General features: G+C 44.3%; 1 protein-coding gene across 3 annotated transcripts in view; it reads left to right on the forward strand.

Annotated features, from left to right (window-relative positions):
* The window catches only part of AADAT (aminoadipate aminotransferase), a 286,660-nt gene that overhangs the window by 96,837 nt on the left and 162,429 nt on the right, over window positions 1-27,394 (forward strand). For all 3 annotated transcript variants that reach the window (XM_085641829.1, XM_085641831.1, XM_085641830.1), the window contains exons 4-5: window positions 17,141-17,273; window positions 21,689-21,763. In XM_085641829.1, coding sequence (XP_085497955.1) covers window positions 17,141-17,273; window positions 21,689-21,763 — 208 coding nt within the window. The remainder of the gene's footprint in view (window positions 1-17,140; window positions 17,274-21,688; window positions 21,764-27,394) is intronic.

The raw sequence follows: 27,394 nt of genomic DNA on the forward strand, positions 1-27,394 counted from the left end.
TATGGTTTAAAAAATGTTTAAAATAAAAATAGTGCTGCAAAGCGCCAAATGGGGGCAGCTGGTTGTGCTAGACCGTGTCAAAGTCTAAAGTCAAGTCCGGCTGTGATAGAGCGCTGGTCAGATACACTGACCGGGTTCTTCCCAGTCTGAAGTTGTACCTGAAATTGAAGTCTAAAATCCTCAGAGGGGCAAGGCAGCAGGCGGTGGCAAAAAAGGGGCACCACAAACCAGATATCCTTCAGGCGATGTCCTGGTGAAGCACTTGACTCTTGGTGGGAAAGTTCAAAGCAGGAGAAATTCAAATTTTGCACCCAAGGAAGGTCCCTCATCGGCTAGATATTTTGACACCTTTGCCCGATGAGGATTTATACCTCCTGACTTTTCTTGAGCTTAGATTCCTCCAGCAGTGGAAGGCCGAAAGCTGTCGTTGAACAAGACCACATAGGGACAGGTACCTTCTCTGCGGCGTTTCGCAGAAACAGATTTGCTGCAACAGAGCAGGAGCACGGGAAATTGGGTTTTTGGTTGAGGGGATGGGAGCCCTTCTAAAGGAACAGCCACAATGCTTGTCGGGCTGAGCCACAAAAAGTCACTAAATCAGCTTGTGCTTAACATTCTAGTAGCTTGGCACAAAAACAGTCTAGCTTAACTTGGAGGTAATGTGTAAAGCATTTATGCAGCATTCAAACAGTAATAAAGTGAATGCACAAGAAAAATCCCACACCAATCTAGAAAAATAGATTGAAATGTAATAAATTATTAGACACCATAATGACAAACCTCCAATCAGTAGAACCGGAGATAAACAATTTTAAAGATTTAAGGCCAGTATAGCATCTAAAAGCACGTGGAGCCACTCGCAGGTATCTGGTTGTTCGAACCCAGGTAAAAAACTCAAGTTCAGACCGACCTCGCTAGTGCGCGGGCCAAATACAGGGACCAAGTTAGTCCCACTGAAAAAGTTACCTTCTAAAGCCCAGCGCGAAGAGTTCCATTCGTGGTGGAGTAGGCTGCGAGGAGCATGGAGAGCATCGCGGATGGTCATTACTGCAGCACGAAGAGCAGACTGGCTTCACTGATGGTTGTTGCTAGAGATTTGCATTGGCGATGACCGCTTGCTGTCAGTGGTACAGCGTGAAGTGCAGTATTATGTTGCTGGCGGTCGCTCTAGCGTGAAGAGGTGGGTTCATCTGAGCTTCACATTAGTTGGCGGTAAGATCTTGGCGTGAATAGAGCTGTCTTCAAAGAGCCTAAAACTTCAGGATTTTTGCTTTTCTTAAAGGAGGCGTGCGGCTGATGCCACACCAATGCTCCAGGACCTGGGAGGCACCTCTTGGGGATCAGGAACTCAATACTGCAGAGGTCAGCAGGGATCAGGTAGATCCAGCTGCAGGTCCAGGCAGGTCCATTGCATCAGGTTCAGCTGGGCAGTTACAAGACAAGGAATACTCTGGAGCTTGTGTCCCAGTAACTCAGAACAGTAGGTCAATCAGCTGACCTTTGGAGTAACTACAGACTGAGTGAAGGGAAAAGGTCTAGTCTTCCTTCTCAGCAAGCAGGGCATGCATCAAGCAGCAGGGCAGTCCCTATTCTGTAGTATCCACAGGTCCAGGAGTGTACCCAGGAGTGGGTCTGAGAGGCACCTTTTTATACCTTGTGTCCACTTTGAAGTGGGAGAAGCTTCTGGAGTTTCCCCCTACAGAGGTGTCTGGAATTTTCTGCCTCTCTGCTCTGGTCCCAGTCTGTCTGGGGGCACAATAGGCTAGTGTGAAGCCCTTTGTGTGTGAGCTGTGCCAGTGCCTTTGAAGTGAAAGTGTGGTAGGTGATAGCTCCGCCGCCCCCCATCCTGTCCGTGATGGACGTCCTGCCAACACACAGACCCTTTATTGTGATGATATTTTGGAGGAATAGACAAAGGCCAACTAGACCTAGTCATGTGATCCACAAAAGAGGCTGCATGCACCAAATGGCTAGGATAGGGAAATGTCAGTTTTCTAAAAGTGACATTTTCAGAATTGTGACTTCAAATATAATTTTACCATTAAAGGGGGTTTTAAATTGCAATTAACTTCTCAGACGCACACTATCACTTTACCATCTGCTCCCATTCATAAGTTATCACTTATTAAATGTAACAAGGTAACACAATGTTATCCTTTGGGAGAGGTAGGCTTTTCAATAGTAAAAAACGAATTTGAGAGTTTTTCACTATTAGGACATTTAAAATGCAAGTACATATCCAACTTTTTAACTACGCACTGTGCCCAATGGGCTGTCTATTGCCTCCCATAGGGCTGACATATATATTTAAAAGGAAGGTTTAGGCTTTGCGAACGGTTTATTTTGCCAGGTTGAAATGTCAGTTTAAACTGCACACACACAGGCCGCCGTGGCAGGCCTGAAACAAGTTTTAAAAGACTTGCGTGACATATGAAGTGCTGAAGGTCCACTAGTAGCATTTAGTTTACAGGCCCTGGGTACATGTAGTGCTATGGACTTACAATACATGTCAATTTGGTAAATTTATCATCATAAATTAGAGAGCACAAGCACTTTGCACAAGAAAGCAGTGGTAAAGTGCACATAGTCCTAAAGCCAACAAAAACAGGTTCAGAAAATGGGAGGGGTAAAGGCAAAAAGTTTGGGGGTGACCCTGCAGAGAGGGCCAAGACAAAAAGTGAGCAACCTGAATGTTTAGCCTGACGCAACACACCTTCTTCTGATCGAGTTGGCAAATTGGCCCTGGTCTTCCAGAGGTCTTTGTTTTTTCAGGATCTTAGGAGGAGTACACTTTGACAGAGCCAAGGGTCAGGAATGGTGTTTGGGGGTTAAGATTCACGCCAGGAGAATGCACCAGCAGGGTCTAGGACAGGTTGAGTTGGAACTTGTCCGTTGTGCTCTTTCAGGAAAGGGGGCTTCTTGCATTTTTGCAGCCCTCTAGCTTAACAGGTCAGCAACTGGCCCTTGGAATCCACATCTTTTTCTTGGGTACAAGTAGGACAGGTCCAGCCCCTAAGGTTCTCCTCACAGTTCTCAAGTGCAGAGGTAGCCATTCCATCTTCCACAGGTCTAATATTCTGGAGAGGGTTCCCAAGGGTGTAGAATTTATACATGGCTCTAGCCTGTGGGTGGGGATTACTCCTAGCCCCTCCCTAACCACTAAAGAAAATGTTTGAAGGGGTAACTCTACCCACTATTGTAGCAGTTCATATGTGCCCTACTGAAAACAATCCCAGAGTGCCCCTTTCTCCCTAAATCCAACATGAGAGGACCTTTCTTCCCCCTGTGCAGAGCTCCTGCACCCACCCTGGAGATGTAGCCAGGGAAATGAGCAACCCCTACTCCGTAATCACTAAACCGGTTCTAGGGATTCTTTACTCCCACTGAGATTGGAGCCTGACTGGCTAGGTAGGCCAAAGCAGAGCAAGGCAGGCCCAGGTGTTAGCTACTTCTTCCAGTGACTTTGAAGATAAGCAAGGGTCTCGGCACAGCCCCAGGCCATCATGGCAAGGAAGGGTCAACTTATTCCCATACCCAAAGCCTTTGACCCAGCTCTGGGAGACAATACACACCTCATCAAGGAGCTATACATCTCCTGAGTGACAGTTGGAAGTTCAGGCAAATGCGCTTCTTGCCATGATTGACACACACCTGAAGAACTAGGTAATCCGCAGGAGAGATGTCAGTCTGCCCACTTCACCCTAGAATGTCACTTCACTCAGGGAAAGGTCACTGTGAATTGACAGGTGCTCCAGAGGGGAAGGGGTTGAGATTAAAGATAGATTCAAGTGATCCTCTATTCGTATGCCTTTAATTCCCTCTATCAGATGGGCTTGTCTTAACTTCATATGATCCCTGTTTTCAATGGTTGATTCCAATAGTTCTTGAATTTACCTTGGAGCACACAATCCTGGATTTGAACAGTGTACACCAAAGTATATGATTATAAGAAAATCCACGCCTTCTAGTGGCAATTATACCATGTCTTTTGAAAATCAGAGTATTTCAGATTTAAGCCAATCTGGTTCTGGATCTTGCTCTCCTTGATTCTTCTCCAAGATTTAATGTGGCTTTACCTTTAAATTCTGCTAAGTGTTTAACGTCACTCTTATTATCTGCCAAACAGTCTTTTGGGGGATATATCCAACTATTGTTATTCCAGCATTGATTAAAAATTCTTATAGCACGGCTATATATTGTGGCACTCATGGTTCATTGCAATTGTCTAAATATCAAACAAAGGTTTTGAATCTGCTGGTAGAAATGTAAGTTTACTGCACTAACATGATCTATCTTTAAAAATGGTGGCTCCTACTGTGGGCGTTCCTCGACCGTGTCTTTTGCTCCTCAAAATTCATGTGACCCTCTTCAAGGCCCCCTCTGTCCCTGCCAGCACCCCGTCTCTTGCGGGAGCCGACATTGCTTTAACACATAGGAAGCTGCTAACATGCAGCTCCCTGTTTGTAAAAGCAATTGTGCTCCGCTTTGAGCAAGCAAGAGCAAAATGCTCTTGCTTGCTCAAAGCCGAGCACAGTTTGCTTTGGCCGGCAGGATCAGTAAAGCTCCCGCCAGGCCATAGCAAATAGCTATGTCCTGGGGTGCATAGCAAGAGCTGGCTCTGGAGGGTGGCAGTCCCCAGGGCCACGTATGACCATAGGAGGGGGAGCCTCATGGCCCTACTCCTTTCTTTTAATTTGTCCCCTGCATTCAATGAAACTTACGCCCTGGAAGCCGCAGAGCTGTTGGGGGCTGGGGTGGGGGGTCCATGTGGCCCTCGCATTACTTTTCATTAAAGCAATGTAATTATTTTCACCTTCAGTAGCCTTGTCACGCAGGGTTTCTTCCAGATCGTCGCCAATGTAGAAAAGAATAAAACGGTGAGAAAATTCCAGAAGTAGCCTTGTGGTATATTTCAAGTAGGTTTATTAGTTGGTTACCAGATGGTACAAGGTAGTTCAGTAGATGACAAGATTAGTCTAGATGATGGCCCCACCAGGAGCAGCATGGTTGCTGCTCAGCCCACTCTCTCCAACTGTCACTCTCTCCACGCAAGCAGGCACACCAACATTCCACTCTCTCCCTCATCAGGCATTCCAACATTCCACGCATCCATCACATTCATTCTGGCTGAGCAGCTAAGAGGGAAATGCACTTAAGGGAATTAAGGTACAACACTCGCGTTCCCTGATATCTATATTTTTTAAACTTAACTACTTAACGGATTTACACCAAATCACGAAAACACGCTTTCTAGACCAACATCTACCTTTCTGCTGAATTTGGTGTAATTCCATTCAGTGGCTTGGTTTGAAGTTGTGCTCAAAAAATGGAAAATCTCCATGGACATAACCTGGGGAAAACGCGTCTTGGACCTCCCTTTTTTCTCGGCCCCCGCTTGACGGACCACTCTGAAACTTTCAACACAGCAGCTGAAGCAAAAAGGGGCTGTTCTTTTAACATTTTGTGAAGATTCGTCAAGTGGCGCCAAAGTTATTGGGAAAATAAACTCTTTTCCTATTGAAACTTTGGTCCTAACTATAACGATCTACTGGCTATCGCCAATAGGTAAAATATATAATGTGTGTATATGTATTACCTACTGGCAGTCGCCAGTAGGTAGTTATAGTTAGGACCTAGTTTCCATAGGAAAAGCATTTTATAATTTGCCAATATCTTTGGCGCCGTCTGATGAATCGTAGCGAAATTTTAAAAACTAATGGTTTGCTCAGGTCAGGTCCTGGGTTGAAAGTTTTGGGGTGATTAGTGGAGCTGGGGCAGAGAAAAAAGGGGAGTCCCTAAACGCGTTTTCTCCATGTTAGTTTCCATAGGAAACTTTAGACAAAGCTACAGCCCGAACTGCTGAACGGAACTACACCAATTTTGGCAAAAAGGTAGGTATTGTTTCAGAAAGCGACCTTTTTTTAAAATGATGTAATCTGTTCAGTAGTTCCTGAGGCCCTGGAAAACAGTAAAAAAAAAAGATAGAAAACAAGTAAAGGGGGCAGGGTAGAAACACCCTGACCCCCTAGGCCTGCTCAGGGGGTCCCTCAAGCCCCAAAAAAGCATTGGCAGAATTTGCGCTGGTGCGCGAATCCCGTGCTTCGTTTTAATCAGCCGCGAGTGGGCCACAAAATATATGGAGCGGGGACCCCTGCAGCCCTTGGGACTACCACCTCCCTGGGGAATGATTAAAATGACGCAGGGGCACGTTGCCCCCCGCAGCCTCGGGGACTGCCACCTCCCCGGGGCATATGTATAATAAGTGTGGGGGGGGCTTCTGCCACCCCCACCCTGCTCTGGGAACCACCACCTCCCTGGGGCATTGACTAAAATAAATACGTGGGGCCGTAGAGGACCCCCGGAGACCACCACCTCCCCGGGGCTTTAAATATGCTGGAGGGGGGACGCGCGGCCCCCTTCATGGTGCCCTCCTTTGCCCTGAGGATCGCCACCTCCCCCTAGGCCGGCTCCGGCAATGTCCAGGGGTGCCCACCCCTGGGACATTGCAAACTATGCTTTGCTTCATGGAAGCGAGAGCAGGAAACCTGCTCTCTCTTCCCTGAAGCGAAGCAGATTGCTTTTGGACAAGGGAAGCTGCATGTTAGCAGCTCCCCTTATTCAAAAGCAATGCTTGTTCCCGCAGGAGGCGGGGAGCCGGGTGGGACCACGGGGGCATTGGGGCTTCCCCCGTGGCCCCCAACGTGAAGCCAAGCCCCGGGAGATGGGGTCCCAGTGGGGAAAAAAAGTAAACATTTAAAAGACCAGGCCGGGGGATGGGGTCCCCGAAGCCAAAAGTGGCCCAGGGAAGGCGGGCCACACGGCCCCCCCTCCCGTGAAATATTATAATTAAGAAAAAAAAACGAGGCGATGCCCGAGGGATGAGGTCCCCGGGGCCAAGGGGGGCCACGCGGCCCTCCTCCTTAAAAATAATTTATTTGTAAATAAAAATTGTGGCCATGCCCCTGGGTATGCGGTCCCCTGGGCCGAAACAAGCCTTGGGAGGGGGCCACCTTCCCTTTTAATTTTCTTTTTTTTTAAAGCAATTTCGCAGGCCCTGGGGATGGGATCCCCAGGGCCCATAACATTTTGAGCCCCACTTATAACTATTAAAAATAAAAAAGCTGGCATCTCGTCTTCCCTGCGCCACTCTGCAAACTCGCCTCCTGGCGCATTCTGGGTTGGGGGATTGAGTCCCCTCGATCCTTAAGGGTCCCTGGGGGCCAACTAGCCCACCAGGTACCTCCAGTAAGCCCCACACGGTGGGATTGCTGAGAGGTGGACCGAGGCCATGCCCCTTTTTACACCACTCTGCAAACGCGCATCTTGGTGCACTGCTGGTGGGGTGATGAGGTCCTCTTGTGTCCTGTGGACTTCATCCCCCGAGCAGCAGTGCGCCAGGCGGCGCATTTGCATAGTGGTGTAAAAAGGGGGCGTGGCCTTGAACCACTCTCAGCAGCAGGTACAGTGGCATCGGGCTCAAAGGCTTTAGGGACCTCACTAAACGCAGAATATTGCTAAATGTAGCTTCTAAACAGGCGGTCACAAGTGCATTTATCTAGCAGGCACTAGAGCTATGATTTCAAAGGTTCTGCAGGTGCAGTGGCACCGGGGCCAAAAATTGTTAGAACTCCTCTAAATACTAAATATTGGTATATTTAACTACTAATTAAGCAGTCACAAGTGCATTTATCTTGTAGGTACTAGGGTCCTGATTGTAATGGCGCAACAGGTGCAATGACGGGGCCCAATGCTTTAGGAACACCTAATTTTGCTATATTTTATTCCCAAATAGGCAACCACAAGTGCTGTTACCTTGCAAACAGAGTCATGATTGAAGTGAAATGGTGCAGCAGGAGCAGTAGCACCAGGACCAAAAGCTCTAGGCACCCCACTAACACCAAATTATTGCTATATTTTACTACTAAACAAGACTGTTGCAAGAGCATTTATCTAGCAGGCAGCAGGGTCATGATTTGAGTGGTGCAGCAGGTTTAGTAGTTCGAGGACCGAAAACTCTAGGCACCCCTCTAAACCTATTATTGCTGTATTTTACTACTATACAGGCAGACACAAATGCTATTCTCTTGCAGTTAAAAGGGCCTTGATTTACAAGGTGCAGTAGGTGCAGTGGCACCAGGGACAAAAGCTTTAGGGACCCCACTAAATGCAGAATATTGCTAAATGTTACTTCTAAGCAGGAGTAATCTCCAACAATCTAACAAGGACCAGTGTTGTAGCCGTTGCATGTGTTGGTCCACAGAGGTAACCACTGAGGATGTGGGAAGAGGGGGGTGTGAACGATCTAGACTCTGGTCTGAAACGCAGTTAAAATCGCACCAAGAATCCATGGTATATGAGCCTGCTTTGTAAGTGTTATGAAGAGACGAGAGAGGAATGATTGCGCTACATTGGGGGCATACATCCTTCCTAAAAGGACCTCCCTACCATCCAATTACCCCTTCACCAGTATATAGTGCCCTTCAGGTTCCATCTCTGATCTCAAGGGCCGAAAAGGAACCCCCGGACAGACCCACATCAAACTGCCCCCTAACTAAGCCAGAGTATGTTGTGCAAAAACATTGCCCTTGCCAACGCTTCTTCAAGTGGACGTTCTCCCCACATGCCACATGAATCTTTTTTTATTTTTTTTATTTATTTATTTTTTTAAACATTTGAAGATCCATTTATTGTCACACTGTCACAATATGAGCAATAAAGTTGCTGAATTCTCGGTCAAGCATGCACCATTGGGAGTATTTGAAATGAAATCAATAATATTTAATTCAGTCCTGTCTTGCCTTGCTCCCACGCTTTCAAATAACAGTTTATTAGGTTCTACAACGTGTTCCTCTTATGAACATCAAGATAGAAGTGGTTAATAAATTAGGGGCTAGATGTACAAAGTAGTTTTTCGCATTGAAACACTCCAATTCAGAGTTTATGACCAAAAAACTGTTTTTAACCATGTACTAAACTCTTTGTAGGAGTTAGTAACTTTTTACGAATTCCTAAAATGGGTTTAGAAACAGACAAATAATTGCAATTTGTATGGGGCATATAGTAGAGTTCCTTCCCAATTGCAATTTATAGCCATATGTATCGAGGGTTTAGTGCTGAAAATAGTTGTAAACCATTCAAAAGATATCCACTCTCAAGTTGGCCTGGTAACTATTCGCAAAAGGAAAGGGGTTCCCAAGTAACTTATTCTGTGTTCAGGAATGTATTCTGATTGGCTGTGATGTTATATAAACCAGCATTAACTCCAGAGTGATAATAACCAGGCACGTAACAATGCACCTCTGTTACAGCTGCGTATCATCAAGATCAGTAGATATCATTTGTAAGGGGTATTATTCACGGTGTCTCCACCACATGGTCACATGCTCCCCAGGGCGGGGCAAGCCACATACCGCTCCCAACCGTCATCCCCCATCCTACCCCGCAGTATGTGGATCCCCGTCTCCCACAGTAGAACCAGCTGCGTCGGGCGGGGCATCCACTGGGTGTGTTAGCAAGTACTCCGTAAGGGGGCCCCATAAATTGCTAGGTCGGGAGGCACACGGGATCGTTTCCGCATAGATCGACAATTGCTCCTGACAGAAAACCATGTCATGTAACCACTCCTTAAATTTAGGGGCACGTCCCCTCCCCCACCTGCAGGCCACAGTGCGTTTTGCCAATAAAAGAGAGATGGTAGTGTAGCGGCGGTACGCTTTGGGGATGTGTTTAGTGTATCCGAGGAGCGCCAGCAAGGGGTCACAGCAGCACAGACGTCATGCCAGAGACTGCACCAACAACCTGTATCTAATATTCTCTCACCTGCGGGCACTCCCAGGCTAAATGTAGGAACTCCGCCCCATTGGTACCACATCTGTCACATTGATCCGAGTCTTTAAGTCCAAACCGAAACATCTTGGCCGGGGTACAGTACATACGTTGCAAGAATTTGTAATGGATTATGCGTAAGCGGCAGCTAGCAGATATGCGTGCAGTTTTTGCGCAGCAATACTGCCCTGTTCATCCGTTATGTCAGCGCCAATATCTGTGGACCAATGCGCCCGGGCCGCGCTCTGTGGTGGCGCGCGCTCGGTTTGAATCGTCCTATATAAGATGGATACTAAATGTTTAGGGTAGGCCATTTGTACCATCTGATGAAGTGGTTTGAGGTTCGTGGGTTCCTGTGGGAAAGGCGGGAGTGTGGCACGCATGCCCTGTCGAAGCCGTACATACAAAAAACATTCTAAGGCTGTGGGACGTATATCTCCAAAAAACTGTTCTGACTTACAAAAAGTGCCACCACGAAACGGATCCCCCCAGGTCGCAACGTGTACCCGCCTACATAGTTGTCTAAATCCCGCCTCCTGCAGCAGGGATAGCTGTGGGTGGTACGATAAGGGCAGTAGCGAGGAATATAAGGATGGGTCCCCTAAAGCACGTAGTATATAATGCCAAGCATCTACCGTTGTTGTGACCGTGGTTGGAGCAGTGTCGCGCAAGCGAGGTGGGGCGTGTATCCATCCATCCGTCCAGTGGGATATGGTCTGCTAGCCAGTGTTCCGCCGCGACCTGCGGCATGCACTCCGGCGGGTGTACCCAGAAATATGCATAGTGGGCCTGGGCACAAGCATGGTATAATTCAAAATCCGGGATGTCAAATCCACCCTTCTCATAGGGTCGAGTAAGTGTTGCCCATTGCACCCGGGGCTGCTTGCCTCCCCAATATAACCGTATCAATTCCTAACGAAGCATTTAAAAAAAATTGCGTCCTGGGTGGTAAGGAGGTTCAGGAAAAGATACAAGAATTGCGGAAGGATCACCATCTTGATCAAAGATGCTCTCCCTGCCATAGACAGGGGAAGGGATATCCACCTCGTGATGTGCGTAGCAAGACGGTCCAAGGCCGTTCCGTAGTTAAGGCGGATCATTTCATCCCTGTCCCCAGATACTTGGATCCCTAGATACCGCAGGTCAGCATCACACCACTCCAGCGGGTAGTCCAGGGGCAACCTGGACACTGCCGTCGTCAGTGGCAGCAGCTGCGATTTTGCCCAATTAATGTGAATGCCGGAAAGATTTCCGTATATAAGAAACTCTCGCAGTATAGGATTTAGGTTGTGTTGGGGGTCCCGGACATAGAGCGTCAGATCATCAGCATATAGAGAGATCAGTATATGTCGGAGGGGGCACCGAAGCGCTCTGCCACATGAATCTTCTGTAATAAGGCGATTTGTGCCCCTTTCCGCCTCAAATATTGTTGAACTGCATGCCTTTTCCTAGCAGTACCCATACAGCGGACATTCAACGTAATTATAGTAATCTTAGCCATCTAAGTAGTGCCAGAAGAGAGCCATACCCATAAATTTAGTAACAAAAAAATTGTGTAGTAATGGGTGTATCTCTTTAAGGTATTCCTTGAGTAGAATTATAAGTATGTAATAAGAATGTCTAGCTTACAACTGTATTGTAAGAATACTATGTTTCATTGTTCCAGCAGTTCCCCGCTGAGCTGCATGCACTTTATGTACTCAGCTTCTTCATTAAACTATTAATCTATTTATCCTACTTAAGTGTGAAACACATAAGGCAATTAATATTCCCTTTATAGTTAGGGAAGAAATTAAAGGGGAGTGGGAGAAAATGCTAACTAACGATGTCATTGAACCTGTAGAAGCAGCCGAATGAGTTTCTCCATTGGTCGTGGCACGCAAATCCTATGGAAAAGCCCGTTTATGTGTATCTTAATAACAATATATTGGTTAACCAGTTTCCACTCCCCAGAATTGATGAAATGCTATCTATGACACGCAATGCCAAATGGTTTTCCACTCTGGATCTCTTGGCTACGTATCACCAGGTGGTGTTAGACAAAGGTAGCAGACAGTTCACGACATTCTGCACACCATTTGGTTGTTACAGATTTAAACGAATGCCTTTTGGCTTGGCATCAGCTGCTGCTGTATTTCAGAGGCTGATGTCAAACCTATTTAGCCACATTCGAGAGGTCGTATTCTTTCAGGACGACATTCTAATAATGGGGAAGGATAAGACACAGCATGATGCCATCCTGTCCTTTCTTAAAGACAATGGGTTGGTTGCTGAAAGCAGCAAATGCAAATTTGCAGAAAATTCTGTTACTTATTTGGGCCACAAAAGTGGCGGTTCTGGCATTAAACCTAAGAGCAGTCTGGTAGAAGCCATACTCAATGTGCCTGCGCCAAAGTCCAAGGACGAACTTCGATCTTTTCTTGGGTTGGCAGAATTTTATTCAAAGTTTGTCAACAACTTCTCACAAAAAACGTATGAGATGCGTTTACTAATGAAAAACAAAGCTACTTTTGCATGGAGTGATGTGTGTCAGAGTTCATTCAACAGCATCAAGGAAGCCATTGCTTATGCACCTATATTACATGGTTTTGATCCACACGCAAATACTATTGTTACTACTGATGCCAGTGGAACAGGTCTAGGGGATGTTTTGTCACAAGTTTCTGAACAAGGCAAAGAGCTTGTCATAGCATTTGCATCTCGTTCTCTTTCCCCAACAGAAGAGAAATATTCAGTGATAGAACGAGAGGCTTTGGCGTGTGTATGGGCCATGGAGCATTTTAGGAAATTTATATGGGGAAAAAATGTTGTGTTACGATCTGACCATAAAACCTCTGACGAACCTACTCACAACTGAGGGTCTTTCAAGGGCATCAGCAAGAATTGCTAGGATGTCTGAGACTTCAAGACTTTGTTTATGAAGTGCAATATGTCCCTGGAGCAAAACATTTTATTGCTGATTTCCTCAGTAGACTTTCCTTACCCTTGAAAGAGATTGATCCTGATCCCTGGTGTGATTTTTGTGTGGCTGGAGTGTTTAGCAACACCACTGGTCTACGTAGGAGCGATTGGGAAGAATAATATAAGAAGGATGACATTTTATTAACAGTCAAAAGTAGGATCATTAATGGTTGGTCCAACGAGTGCAAGCTCAATGCCAAGTTAAGAGCATTCTGGGAAGTTCGTGACGAGTTAAGTTTAGATGGTGACTTTGTTTGTAGAGGAGGAAAAATGGTACCTCCTTTAGGCATGCGAACAAAGATTGTGGGCATAGGCCATGAAGGACATCCAGGAGTTTCTCGTACTAAGAGAAATATTAAAGCATTATATTGGTGGCCGAGAATTGACTTGAACATAGAAAGACATGTACGTGAGTGTGTTAATTGTGAGTGTTCAGACAAAGCACAAAAGACACTTAATCCTCCCATGTCATCACTTAGTTGCCCAAATTTACCTTGGGAAAACGTCGCTTTAGATATTATGGGACAGAGTGTCAGAGTGAAAAGTGGAAAAAAATCAGGCAAAGTACAGTCTAAGTTTTCGGATCCAAGGACTGTTACTAAAGTCATGAGAAACACTGTGGAACTTGATGATGGTAGTTACATCATATGAGTCGCATTGCAATTTCTGGTAATACAATGATTAAAAACAATTGTTTTGGAAGGGAAAAAAGATTATTGGTGGATGGATGTTTTTCCGTCTCTTGAAAAATGGAATGAGATGTTTATGAACTCTGAATCTGGAGTTCAGGTTCAAAATCCTCGATAATTGGACTTTCATCAAGTTGTACAAAGTTTGGGTGTTGGAATGAGTTGTGAAATTCCTCAGGAGAAAGGTAGTCGTGGAAGTCAGTCGTGTAATGGTTCTGAAGAGATTGAATCTCATAATCAGGTGAATATTGGGGAATCAGGTTTGCCTAGTGGAAAGGTGACTAAAGACAACTTGGTGGAAAACAAGTCCAGCAAATTTGAAAGACGTATTATGACTCCAAAGAGGTTTGATGAGTTTGTTCATTTTTGAGTGATATGCTCTTTGTGTTTTACTTTTTATTTTTTATTTTTTTATTTTATTAAGAAGGGAGATGTGTAGTAATGGGTGTATCTCTGTAAGGTATTCCTTGAGTAGAATTATAAGTATGTAATAAGAATGTCAAGCTTACAACTGTATTGTAAGAATGCTATGTTTCATTGTTCCAGCAGTTCCCCACTGAGCTGCATGCACTTTATGTACTCGGCTTCTTCATTAAACTATTAATTTACTTATCCTACTTAAGTGTGAATTGTTACACTTAATTATTATCACTGCGTCCCCACTACACATTGATCGCCCAAAATGGAAAAAACTATCCTATACAAGGGGTGCTCCTGGGTGCATGGTTATGCACTTTGATGTATAAACAGTGGCGTCACTAGGGGAGTGCGGGGGGTGCGGACCGCACCGGGTGACACCCTCACGGGGGGTGACACCAAAGGGCCGGTCCGGTCGGTGTGTCTGTGGTGCACTGCACCATCCGTGCAAAATTTTATTGTAACTCAAACAACCAGCAGTCCAGATTCCGAAACCGAAACGCAAGGACCGTGGACGCGACGCGCGCAACCTAACCTAAACGGTTTACCTTCTATTCAGCAGGAGGAGGTGCCGCCTGTGCGCAGCGCGCACTGTCTCCTCCTCCACCGCGTCTGCGCGCCTGACGTCACGTCGTCACTAGAGGGGTGCAGTGCAGTCAGCGATGTTGTGAATCCCCCCCGCATGCGCATTGGGCCCCAAGTGCGCGTGACTCACGAGGGAGGACTAGGAGAGGTGAGGACTCGGAGGTCTCAGGTGGTCGCGACTCGCCACACTGCCACAGCGCCACTAATATAATTAAATTTTTAGACCAAAATTCCAAATTGAAAATTCCAAGCAAGGCTAAAGGCCGCGGGCCGGCCGACCGAGAGGTAGTCCCCCCGCCCCCCCCCCCTGTCTGCCACCACCAACTCAGCAGGTGAGTGGCCTATTTCCTATTCAGTGCAGGGCGGTGGGTGGGGGGCGATTCCATGTGTTTCTGCGCTAGTGCACTACTGCGCTGTAGTAGGTCCGTTATTTGGCTCTTGTGTGTTGGAGGGTTATATGAAGTGCCGAGGGGCCGGGCAGCCAGGGTGAAAGGCACTCGGAACATTCCATGCCACCTGTAGATAAGCATGATGATAACTCACCGGTAGGACACGTTGGGTAAAAAGCACGCACTCTTGGCCTTATGGATTTGAGCCTCATTGATATTGATGCCAACAACATTCTTGAAATGTGCGGCCAAGGCACGGGTGCTTACTCCAGTGCTGCAGCCGATGTCCACTGCCAGCCCGAAGGGCTTCCCCTTCTGAACAAACAAAGAGCCCGTGTGAGACAGATGGACTCATTTCACGTAGAATGTGGATTTTACAGTTTCATTGCACCTCAGCTATCGCAGATGGGTTCATTTCACGTGGAATGTACATTTTAGTTCTAATGCAGTTCCGATAAACACCTCCAGTAAATACAAAAATTCCACCATCCCAAATATAATGTGCATGAAGGAAAAAAAACAAGCTGCTGCAGCACTGTTACCTCCCTCCCCGTACCCCCGTCACCAGAGACGCCCTATTTGTAACTCGTCTTCGGCACCATGGCGGCACACAGGCAGATGGCTTACCTGGTTCATGTAAACATTTAAAAAAGAACCTTCAAATGTCCTAATGAAGGCCAATTGGATCTATTTGATATCCAGTATTATTCACTATTAGTGTCATAAAAGAGGGGAGTAGAATTAGCTGGATTATGACCTTCCCTCTCAGTTGAGGTAAGTAAAAAAAAAATGCTTTTACATTTATGTTGTGTGCTTGCTTGCGTGTGAGTGTGTGTTTATGTGAGAGTGTGTGTAGGAGTGAATTGTGTATGTGTGTCTGTAAGTGAAATTGAAGATCAAAGGGTGTGTGATGTCACTTCTCACCGTGCTCATCATCAGCTGGTCTAAGCTACCCTCGACTGTAGGTGGTGTTCTAGAAAAAGGAATATTCTTTTTCACAGCACATTTAAATGTAATTTCTTAACCGTAGGTGGTTAAATAAATATGGGGGATTGTGTGCCTGTCTCTGTATATATGAAAGCAAAATAATATATTTGTAATTTAAGACCGAATTTGCTCCAGCTGAAAGATTTTCTTTTTTTTTTTTTAAATATATTTTTTTATTGTCAAAAGAGGGAGGAACAGTACAGCGTGTTGTTAATAACGTGGCATAGCAGAGCAAAATAATGATTATACAGTGCATCACATACATTGAGTTAAGTAATATAATGATGTTACTGCTAACTTCTATTCCCCTGTAATTTCCATTCCCTGTTCTACTGAATCCCCAAGGCGAGCCTGGTGCCCTGGTAAGTCGGATAAGCTACCCCATATAGAGGCAAATTTCTTCAGCGAGCGGATTCCTCTTGCTGTAGCCAGGACCTTCTCCATTTCATAAGTCTCCTTCACTATTGCCCACCATTCCACTGCAGAGGGGGGTTTGGAGCCATCCAAGCCCTAGCGCGCGCGCGTTCGGAAACATTCCCAGGGCGTCTCTTCTATAAATTCCAATAAACTGTTGACTAGCAGGTACCCCACTGTACAACCTGATTAATGAGTCATTATCACACTGTTGTTAACAGGCACATTTTGTAAATATAGGACCTACATTTACAAACGTTACTAAGGATTCTGTATGGTCCCGTTATTTGCCAACTGTGTCCACTGGCGGACTCGGAGCGGAGGAGGTCCATGCGGTAAGTCGTGAGGGGGTGACACCATGAGTTACCCGCACCGGGTGACACCAACCTTAGTGACGCCACTGTGTATAAAAGTATCCACTTGGAGAGCCAATGAAGCAGTAGTGTGACCATCGTTGTCAGATGCTTTCGAATCAGTGTTGGGAAGGATGGACACACCTTATAAAGTACTAACTATGATGAAAGGAGCAGCAGATTGATGAAGATGACTAGTAAGTCATCATAGCATTAGGTTTGCCATGACACCTCCTTTGAATTGTGAGTGATTTTGAGCGACTATTAAAGACCAAGTAAACTGTAAATTGGTAGGCTGTTTTTATTTAATCTTGCAAAGTCCTATTTTATGAGAATGTGAACTCTTAGATAAAGGAGGATAGTACCGGAGGTTTAATAGAAATTCGATTGGTACATGCCACCTACACAAATGTCATGTTCACATTTGTATTATTTCCTGTACCTCTTTTGAGAATCTTCCCAGTTTTCGTAATTGAGAAATATATTAACTGAATATTCATACTTTTTATCTTGGTTTCAGATATCCAGAATTGGTATCTTGGTTAAAAGATCTACAAAAAAGTATTCATAATCCACCTACTCTCAATTATAGTCCTGAAAATGGAAAAATGGATCTGTGTATCACCAATGGAAGTCAAGAAGGACTTAGCAAGGTAATACAAATGTCATTACTTCTTCATGGAGTGGTCTGAAATTGTGGTGTGGTGTAGATGATGGCAGAGCTAATGTGAGTGAATAAATATTTCAATATGTATAAAATGATTAAAATAAAAAAATTGCAATTGTTTCAATTTACGGCACATAAATTGGCAGTTGTCTGTCCAACACATTTCTCATTGTTACTTTCAAAATACCAGCTTTTGTTCGGATACCTTGAAAAATGAAAAGACAAGAGGCGTTTGGCAAAACAGGAACAAGTTAATTAAATGCAACGGCTGGGAGAGCATTGACAGAGTCGCATCAGAAGAACGTCTCTATGAAAAGACGTTTTGGCTGCACATTTATGCACCTTGTTGGGTACAATAAACTGATTTGACATTTTTGTACAACGTGTTTACCAACATCTAGGCATAAACCATATATCCAACCATCTGATATGGGGACGCAGGTAGCTCTTGACTGTGGGGAGAGCTAGTGTAGGCCAGTGTGTATGTGTCCAGATGTCCAGCGCAAGGAATTTGTGATTACTACGTGTGATGTGCATTGATTGGCTGAGTGTTCCTAACTACGTGTTGCATCTGACTTTCTGGAATTTTGTGAATATGCACCTTTGGCCAAACTTGTTTTATTGTGGTCAATTTCCTTGTACCTATTGTGGTGTAGCTGCCTGTCTGTGGGGTCGATCTGCGTTTTCCTGTGCATTGGTTTGTCTTTGGGCTAAATGCAACCCCACCTGTGGCCTATCAATCAGTAGGCTTGGGTTTTGGGTTTGTTTCCGGTCCAGGGAGGCCCTGGCTTGGCAGTTCGGGCTGGACTGTTCCCATGAGGCACAGGGTGCTGATTTGCATACGGCCGGGTCTAGACTGGGGTGGCATGGTGAGCAAAAGAATGATGGATTTAACCCAGATCTCTTGACTGGGGGTGAATGTTTTGATTTGTTCTGCATTCTGTCCATCAATTGTGTGTCTTTTGCTTTCTCGCTTTAAGTGCGCCAGGTATGCCCAGACGTGGGTCCTGGGCTCACTGTGCCACTGGAATCCAGCTATCCTGGCTGATTAGGGGTGAAACCCCGAAACCGGTCCTAGGATGCTTGTTTCTGGTCCAGGGAGGACCTGGCTTGGCAGTTCGGGCTGGACTGTTCCCATGAGGCACAGGGTCAAGACTGATTTGCATATGGCCGGGTCAAAACTGGGGTGGCATGGTGAGAAAAAGAATGATGGATCTAACCCAGATGTCTTGACTGGAATCTTAATGAAAATAAGACATTGCTTGCAGCGCCTTTTGATTAAACTGAGGTGGCATGGTGGGCAAAAGAAAGATGGGTTACAATTTGCTGGTGGTTAGACTTATTGCAATCATTCCTCCGATCTCCATGTGTGTGTTTGATGTAGCGACTTCAAATATGTCGTCCTTGTTGCCTAAAGCGATAATCATGCAAAGGTAAACAAAAATATTGACTTTAAATATTTGCTTACATTTTAATTCTAAACAATGTAAAATCCCAAAGCAGAGACGATGGTGCTATGAAGACACTTTTTGAAAGGGTTTGAAAGCTCATGCTGTTGTTACAAAAAGACATAACATTGCCCAAAGGAAAAATGCAAGAAAACATAAGTCATGTCTATTGTACAGACCACAACAAAAGGAATTCGGACAATATAGCAAGCAATTTCAGAATGTGTAGGACATTAGAAACCAATGCACCCACTACATAAGATCAGATGAACACTATCTTGAATATGCTTTGTTGCTTTCACCTGAAATATGCACCTTTACCTTATGCATCGCTCGTAATCGTTCATTCAAATACATACAAACATCTCAATAAGGGTCTGTAAATATTTTTGTGGGGAAGAATTTAAAAAGAACTGGGGCAACAAGTCCATACGAAGAAATACATCTCACTATGACATCAAACAAACAATACAAAGCTGGGCTACCGTTGCTTATTGTGATAACACACAAGCTGCCAAAGGGTCCCAGTAGACAAAAGAAGCTGCCTTTTGCAGAGGCATTGGAAGACAGGTGAAGGAGGAGACAAAATAAGTGGGAGAAATAGACACAACAGAAAACATTAAGTGGTGACGGTGAGCCAACCATTAGGACAGAAGAAGACAGACGGAAAAGTTGTTTTGGAGTAGTTTAGCTGTGGATGTTAGAATTGGAGGCAAATAGTGAAGGGTAAGAAGGTGGAAAAAGTGATGGTCTCTAAAGCAGTACCACAGACGCAGTCTTTTGATCAGACCTGAAAAGCTATAGAGGAATGATGGAGCCCCTGATGAGCCCAGCAAAAGCTAGGAAGGAAACACAGGAGAATTAAATTGCGGAGCTTGTTAGGTAGAATAAAGAGATGGGCAGCATGAAGAGGTAAAAGCGGCATAAGCAGCATATGGCGTGGAAAAGAGATGATGCAAAGGACAAGAACTTTGAGAGATGAAGAGGAAATTGAAGGGTTGGTCGTATTGGCCCCTACAAATACATATGTGATAGAGAGAAGCAGTGTTGAAGTTATTCAAAGGAGGGTCAGGTGAAAGGTATGTAGGTCATCGAGAAAGCTAGACCCTGAGCAGAGGGGCAACAGATTGGGGTTAGGAAAAGGAAGAACACTCCAGATATCCTGGGGTTGCTGAGAGTGGTTCTAAAGGTGAAGGAGATGAGACTGATAATGCTAGAGGAGCCAGTTTCAGCAGCAATGGTTGCAGCTGGAGACCAATAAGCATAATTGAATACAAAGAGGATTTGGGAAGAATTGACAGTGATTGGCCTAGAGTGTGCTGGTACTTGGGAGATGTTGAGCACAGGCCCAGAGGAATGAGGAAAGGTTTTGAGAGAAGGCACCCACTGAGTGTTGGAAGGAGTAAGACAGCAGGATAGAAGTCAAATTCGAAAAAGCAGAGGCTAAGACCTTTGTAAAGCCATAGGGGGTTTGAACGATACATGGAGGACAAACACACGACAAGGGGTATTACCTGGAATGTGGTTACCTTCAGGGGTATCATGAGACAGAAGAGAGTAAGGATGATGACATTTGAAATGGTGTCAAGCAGAGGAAAGAATGTAGGGATTGATTCTGTTTATAAAAATTATAATGCAAGGAAAAGGATGAAGAAGGAGAATGGCATAGGGATTGGGAGAGTAGGGAAAGGTGCAGAGGAAATTAATGTAAATGGGAGAGGGAAGAAGACAATTGGTTCAAGAATATGTGGATAAAGGCCTGGAATGAGTGTGTAGGGGCAGCAGGGTGTTTAATGAGCATCCTAAGTGCTCAATCTACGGAGAAAGTAATGCTGCTGATGGAAGAAGGTAATGCGAAGGTATCAGATAAAATAAATCTGTACCGACTGTAAAAGAGGCTTTGAAGGATGCTGGAGTGCATGTTGAGGTTTAGAAGGTGTAAAATGGGGCTTCGTCAGTGGTTAAAGGGATGGTACTTAGTGAGGACGTTCCTAAGCCTCCATATTTGTGACTGGCAAAACACAAGCTTAACACTTGTGCTAGCCACAAAGGAGAAGATATAGGCAAAAGAGTATGTAGAAATTTTGATTTACTACATTGAGATATCTGATCTAAGGATGGATCCAAAGTAGAGGAGCAAGAGTTGGCAATGAGACAGAGTGCCTGCCACTATTTACAATTAGCCTACTGCCTTTACTATATATACACCAAAGCATATGGCTGTTAGAGCATATGGATGTGATAAGACAGGCACAAGCTAGTTATGGGGAAGAGCATGGTTGTGAAACAACTCGGAATATACATGAAAGAAGATTGAAAATGATAGTGTGGTTTGGGGAAAATTGGACAATGGCCGATGGCTACTCTTAATTGCACAGACATGCCCATTGGTATTGAGACATACAACAAGTGGGCACCCATTGTCTGTGTAACAAACCCCCTTTTCCTTGGGCCACCACTCCGGGAGGTGTGAGAAACTGTAAAAAACACTAGACAGTATGTTCTTTTACAGACATGAGGATATTCACTTTATAGGACGAAAGCCCTCACCCATTGACCAGGTGGCATGCTTCATCATAGGGCTTCTCCTCGCGCCTGTGGGCTACAAACCTGTGTAGCAAGCTTTGAATGTGCAAATCAAGAGATTGGGCTGTGTGGTGGTTCCTATGATGAGGACCACTAGGTCCTTCCTGTCACTTATGATTCCCTCTTCCACAGGGAGCTCTTAGTATAGTGCAGTCATGGTTGTGAACTGTACCTCTTTGTGTTAACCTGTGGCCTCCATTGTTTCTATAATTAAAATGTCATATCCATGACTCATCATATTTACCTATAATGTGCATTAAAACAATAGAGTTTCTATTCCTGTTCTAAGTACACCTGCCTACTAGGAAAACCATCCCAGTGTATCACAACTACTTATCATTCTGCATCCCTTGTACCTTTTCTGCAGGTTTTTGAGATGCTTACTAGTCCTGGAGACACCGTTCTTTTGGATGCTCCCACATATGCAGGAACACTAGCTGCGGTGAGTATCACTGGGGTTGTTTAGCAAATTTATATATGAGAAACTGCCTGCTTTTCCTGGTCCCTCAACCACAGTCAGTATCAAAGTAGAGGTAATGGAGGTTCTCTCCAGTTATTTAAAAAATGTTTACAGTCATTTATATGCAACCCTAACTTGCATACATGGTTATATTTGCAGTAATTAGGGTGTTTGTGATCTAGGTGTGCCTTGTCAGGGTCTGCAGTTGTATGACTGTTTCTCACAAGCAGAGGCACGCAGCTCCATACATTGAGTGTCATGGGAGAAACACATGCCACTCAAAGCCATGCTCAACTGGCCAGTGCTTCAGACATCTGCCATCACTCATGCAAAGGCTGTGCTCCATGGAGTGGGACTTTGCTAGCAGAGCATGGGGCTGAAGTTTCAGCCCACAGCTTTCCAGCAGACCGCTTTAAATCAGCAATCCAAAGCTAATGGTAGTTCCCGAGTTGTGCTTTCAGTGTCAGTAGGGTCTGTAATACAGTCAGTCACTATGGGACTTGAGCTCATGATGATTTGCTGCATTACAGGCGATGTACTGACAACACTGTTAGTGCATGTGCAGGGCCTGCCATGCAGCAGGAAATGGAAGCTAGATAGGAACTGGGGCAGAGCAAGGACCACCATCAAGGCATTGAGCATCCAGAGTATATTGAAGCCCACCGTTGGTATATACTGACCCTGTCATTTAGTACAAATTCTCTGGTATGCAACACTGTATAAATATTTTTGCATAACAATGGAAAACAGTTGTGGCTATCAAGGTCATATTGGTGCCCACTGTTTGTATAATACTAGCCCTGGCATAATGGTGATGATTCTTGGCATATTGTGGGCACCCACATCTTGATGCTGCTTACCGCTAGTATTTTTTTAAATGGTAGTAAATCTAGACATGCTTTGGGCATCCATATAATGAACATGCCTAAAGCTGGCATGAAGCTTTTCTTGGCCTAAAGATGGTAACTCCTAGAATTTTGTGGGTATGCATAGCATGAGGGTTCCCACTTCTTGAACAATGCTGACCATTTTACAAGGGTAGCAATGTAACACATATAATAAACACCCAAAAAAAGATTGTGTCAATCCGTGGTACAATGCTTATTGTTAACTTAGTGATAACACTGTTGCATGAGTCTGTAAAGTCTGTGGGGTCTGTTCACTAACCGTATTTTGTAGCATGCTTCGTAGTGCTGTAATACTACTGCTAAATTACTACAAAATAATAATCCTAAACCTGCTGGTGGAAATCCCCAACTCCACTTCTGCTATCTTTTATATTCAGAAATCCTAACACAAACTGTACTTCTAAAGTTACTACAGCCAAAAAGGGATCTGTGACAGTTATAAAATACTCCTATTCAGAGTTTAACTAAGTCCACCGCCACACATGGCCAACCACAGGTACTGTAACACCCTCCCATTGAAAAAATGACAGAAATAGGGACTTAAAAACACATTGAAAATAATGTTAAATTATTTAAAATGTTCAAAACTACAACTAAATATAATTTAAAATTAAATCCAAAATACATAATTAATATTTAGTTAATAATCTTTTGATATTTTTTAATGTATTAATTAATGTAACATTATTTTTTATTACAGTGTAATTCAATTAATTTATTAACTATTTACATCACTTCTAATAATGCATAATAAAAATGTTTTTTAACTTTAGGTGGGAATTGATTTTTTAATTTAAACTTAAAAAACAATTTGTATTTTATTTAATATATTTAAATGAAGTAAAGATTTGATTAGGAATCAGCAGTACTTTAGCAGTTTATTAAAATAAAATATTTGACATGAATAATTAACATATAAAAATATTTTCATAATTATTTTTTTTAGTTGAACCTTTCTACTTTTCCCTATACTTTACCATAGGGAGACTCGACAGGTAAGTTGAAGATTTCACTGCTCTAAAGTACAGGCATAATTGAGACAAAGTTTAATAATCTTTTTAATAAATTAGTACAATTATTTTTATGTTAAATATGGTACTTCATTTTATTGTATTTGCTTGTATTAAAGCCCTTGAGGTCCAGAGCTCCCCAGCCACCACGATCACAATCCACAATGATTGCAAACCTTGTCATTTATTTAAAAAAAACTAAAGTGTCCCTGTTATCAAAGGTCACTGAACTTCGTTAATGCAGAGGACTCTTGGGTATCACTGCTGGGTGCAACTACCTTACCCCATAATTAAACAACTGTTTCTATCAGCCAGCATCCAAGAGGGCTTGTAGGTACCCAAACTCCGACAGCACTACAAGGCCATACCTTTGTCAGACTATGTCTTGTAAAAATCTTTGGAACATATTGTCACATATCATAACACTCCACATACCACACATCACACAACATTTTAGGGTTGAACTCCCTTAAAGTTAAGCACAGGGTAGACAGTTTTGACTTCTTCCTGTACCCAGGAGGCACCAATTTTGGCTCCGGGTGGCACCATATTTGCAGTTTAAGGATCCATCACATTAGAATGCCCTTAAACTGAGTCACAAAATAAATGTAGGAGTACCTTTTATGAGTCGATAAATAAAATTCGGAGTAATGACACAGCTCACCCAGTCATCCGGGTCAGTCATCTGCCCACAAGGTAAATGTTGTCAAAGTTGCATACTATTACAGACTATATTTATGCACAAAAAAGATAGTTTTCATGTCACTTATTACCTAATTCTAGAAAATAAGCCATACTGTTGCTCCATCTTTTGTGAAATGGCATTAAATACAGATGAAAACACTTTTATTTGTGAACAAGTGAAATACATTTTATGAGGAAAGTAGATTAGAAAGCTTTAGGAGATTGAACTTGTTTTGGGTGCTGACATAGGTGGTTTCTTAAAGTAGAGCTATTGAAAGAGGTAGGTGATACTTATTGGCCGGAGCTAAACACACCTGCTTGGATACTGGCCTTGATATTAGGGATCAGAAAAAAGATATTTGTATTTGTTGTTATAACCCATAAAGAAAGGTGATATAAATTTTTTTTGGCCAAAAAGACCAACATCAGTTGATCTAAGAGAATGAAAAATGTATTAACTAACTTAAATTACAGTTTCAGTTCTATTAAGGACACGGAGGCGAGGATTAGGATGAACTCTCTTTGCTTTATTAATAATTTTTCTCCAGCAGCCATTTAAAAAAAAATATGATTATTCAAAGCGCAAACTGCAACTCCCATGAACAATTGGGAAAAAAAGATAGAATTAGTCCATCCAATCATGGCATGGAACACAGTATAATGCTCCTTGTAGACATTCCATCTTCCTCTTTCTTCCTGCAAAGGCTGCATTTCCTCATCCGATTTATTCTTGCTTGTTAGATTCCGACCCTAATGGACCAAAAGATACACAATGTCGGTCACCATGGCACAGAACACATTGAAGCATATCAGACAACAAGCATTAAGAGGGAAGTTTACTCCCCCCCCCTCCCCGCCCCCCCCCCCCCAAGTTAAACAAAACATCATAACAACCACTTTTACTATTATACTTGAAAATGACAATCTTGTCATAGGGTGGGCTAGATTTAACTATTGTGATATAGGGTGGGCTAATCCTCGCCTCCATATCCTTTTTAGAATTGAAACTTTCCTTTACGTTAGCTATGAAATATTTCCTTCTATGTCCGGACCCGAAGGGGAGGATTGGGCTGGTTTAAAGCTTCTCTACCACCACGCTTGCCAGGGATGGGATTGGTTTAAAATAAAAAGCCTTCAAGGTAGAGTCCGAAGACCAGTCTGCAGCATTGAGGCTGTCCTCAAGCATTGCGCCCAGACAAAAGGCCTTAAAGGCCATCACTCCTCTAGCTGAAAGGGCTCCAAATCAGGATGCATAACTCTCTGCTTCCTGCACTACCATCTGACCCACCTGGCAATCATAGGGGATGAAACCACTGTGTGGGTTTTTGTGAGAGCCATCCGCAATTGCCTTTCACCATCTGGATGAATCTCGCCTGTAACCACTTCATACCTCTTAAGTGCCCATACAACACATAACTTTGGAATCTGCAGAAAGGCTGGGAATTACACCAACTTGGAATTACATTTTGTTCTACAAGAAATATGGAAAGTCATCCCGTCTGGGGTAAAGACTCTACCTGTAATATCCAAGGTTCGTACATCCGAGACCCGGCGACAAGATATCAAGCATAGAAGCATTGCCATCGTCGCACACAGTTGTTTCCTAGAGAAGTAGTTATTCGAAGGCCAGGATTTAAACAAAGAAAGGATCTTGTTAAAGTCCCAAAACGCAAAATACCTTGGTTCCGGGGGCACTGAAAGCCTGATGCCTCTCAGTTACTTACAGACTAACGGATGTTCTCCAATCGGGTGACCGTCTACCGGGAGGTGGCCCGCGGACATTGCTGAGGTATTCACCAACCGATAAGGAAAACCCTGCAAGATCAAATTCGCCAGGAAGTTCAAGACATGGATAACATCTGCCCCCATGGGATAAACCTGTTGTTGAATACACCAACCTGTCCATCTGGACCAGGCGAATCGGTATCGTTTGTTTCTACCATCTGCCCATGCCCAGGCGATCAGTGAGGACGCCTCTTGTGAAAGGCCCAAACTTCCCACCGTTGCCGGTAACCCCCCACGCTATGAGGCGGAGATATCCCGCTAGGACCAACGAGTGAGGATTGTTCTGGGGATCCCTAAGAAGCAGTTTGGTAGACAAGGTAGAAAGTTCCAATATCGCTGGAAACCATGCTTGCAATCTCCAGATCGGGGTAACCACTACAAGATCTGCATCCCATCTTCGTGTTTGAGCCTTCAAGCGCATTACAATTGGGAAGGTGTATGTTCACTCCTTACTCCAATCCTGGGGAAAGGTGTCCGTGGATGTCGCTTGTGGATCCGATCTCCAACTGCAGTACTGTTCGAGTTGAAAATCGAGACAGAAGGCAAATAGGTCTATGTAGAAAGGACCCCATAGGGTCTGGAGTTGTTAAAAGAGATGAGGGTCCAACCTCAATAGGCTGGTATCCTTCCAATGACGAGAGTGCCAATCCCTCATTTGATTGGCGTGGCGTGGGAGATGTTCCTTTGCCAGAGAAATCTGGTTGGCCAGATAATATTGCCAAAGGATACCGGACGAAGTCTGACAAAATCTTGGACCGCGTGTCCCCTAGGTGATTGACGTAATGGACCACTGCCACGTTGTCCATTTTCAGCAAGACCGAACATTTGACCTTTTCTTTGGTCAAACACCGAAGAGCAAAGGAGCCCGCTATTAGTTTGAGGCAATCTATGTGTAACGACCACTCTGTGGAGGACCATTTTCCGCCGGTGGAGAATTCCCCACAAAGTACGCCCCACCCTGAGCCGCTGGCGTCTGATTTGCTTACCAGGTTGGATGGGGATCCGAAGATCGCCCGGCCATTCCAGGCCTCCATGTGGATCAACCACCAACTCATCTCCTCTTTTGCCTCGACCAAGAGCGGAATCATTTGCGAATAAGCGAGACCTTTCCGGAGGTGATCTATTTTCAAGCATTGCATTGCCCAGTAATGGAGTGGGCCTGGGAAGATCGCCTGAATGGACGACTAAAGGAGCCAAGTCCCGAAGGGAAATTTGGGATTTCGAAA

Source organism: Triturus cristatus, chromosome 2_2 (genome assembly GCF_964204655.1).
Source record: "Triturus cristatus chromosome 2_2, aTriCri1.1, whole genome shotgun sequence".
Lineage (NCBI taxonomy): Eukaryota > Metazoa > Chordata > Amphibia > Caudata > Salamandridae > Triturus > Triturus cristatus.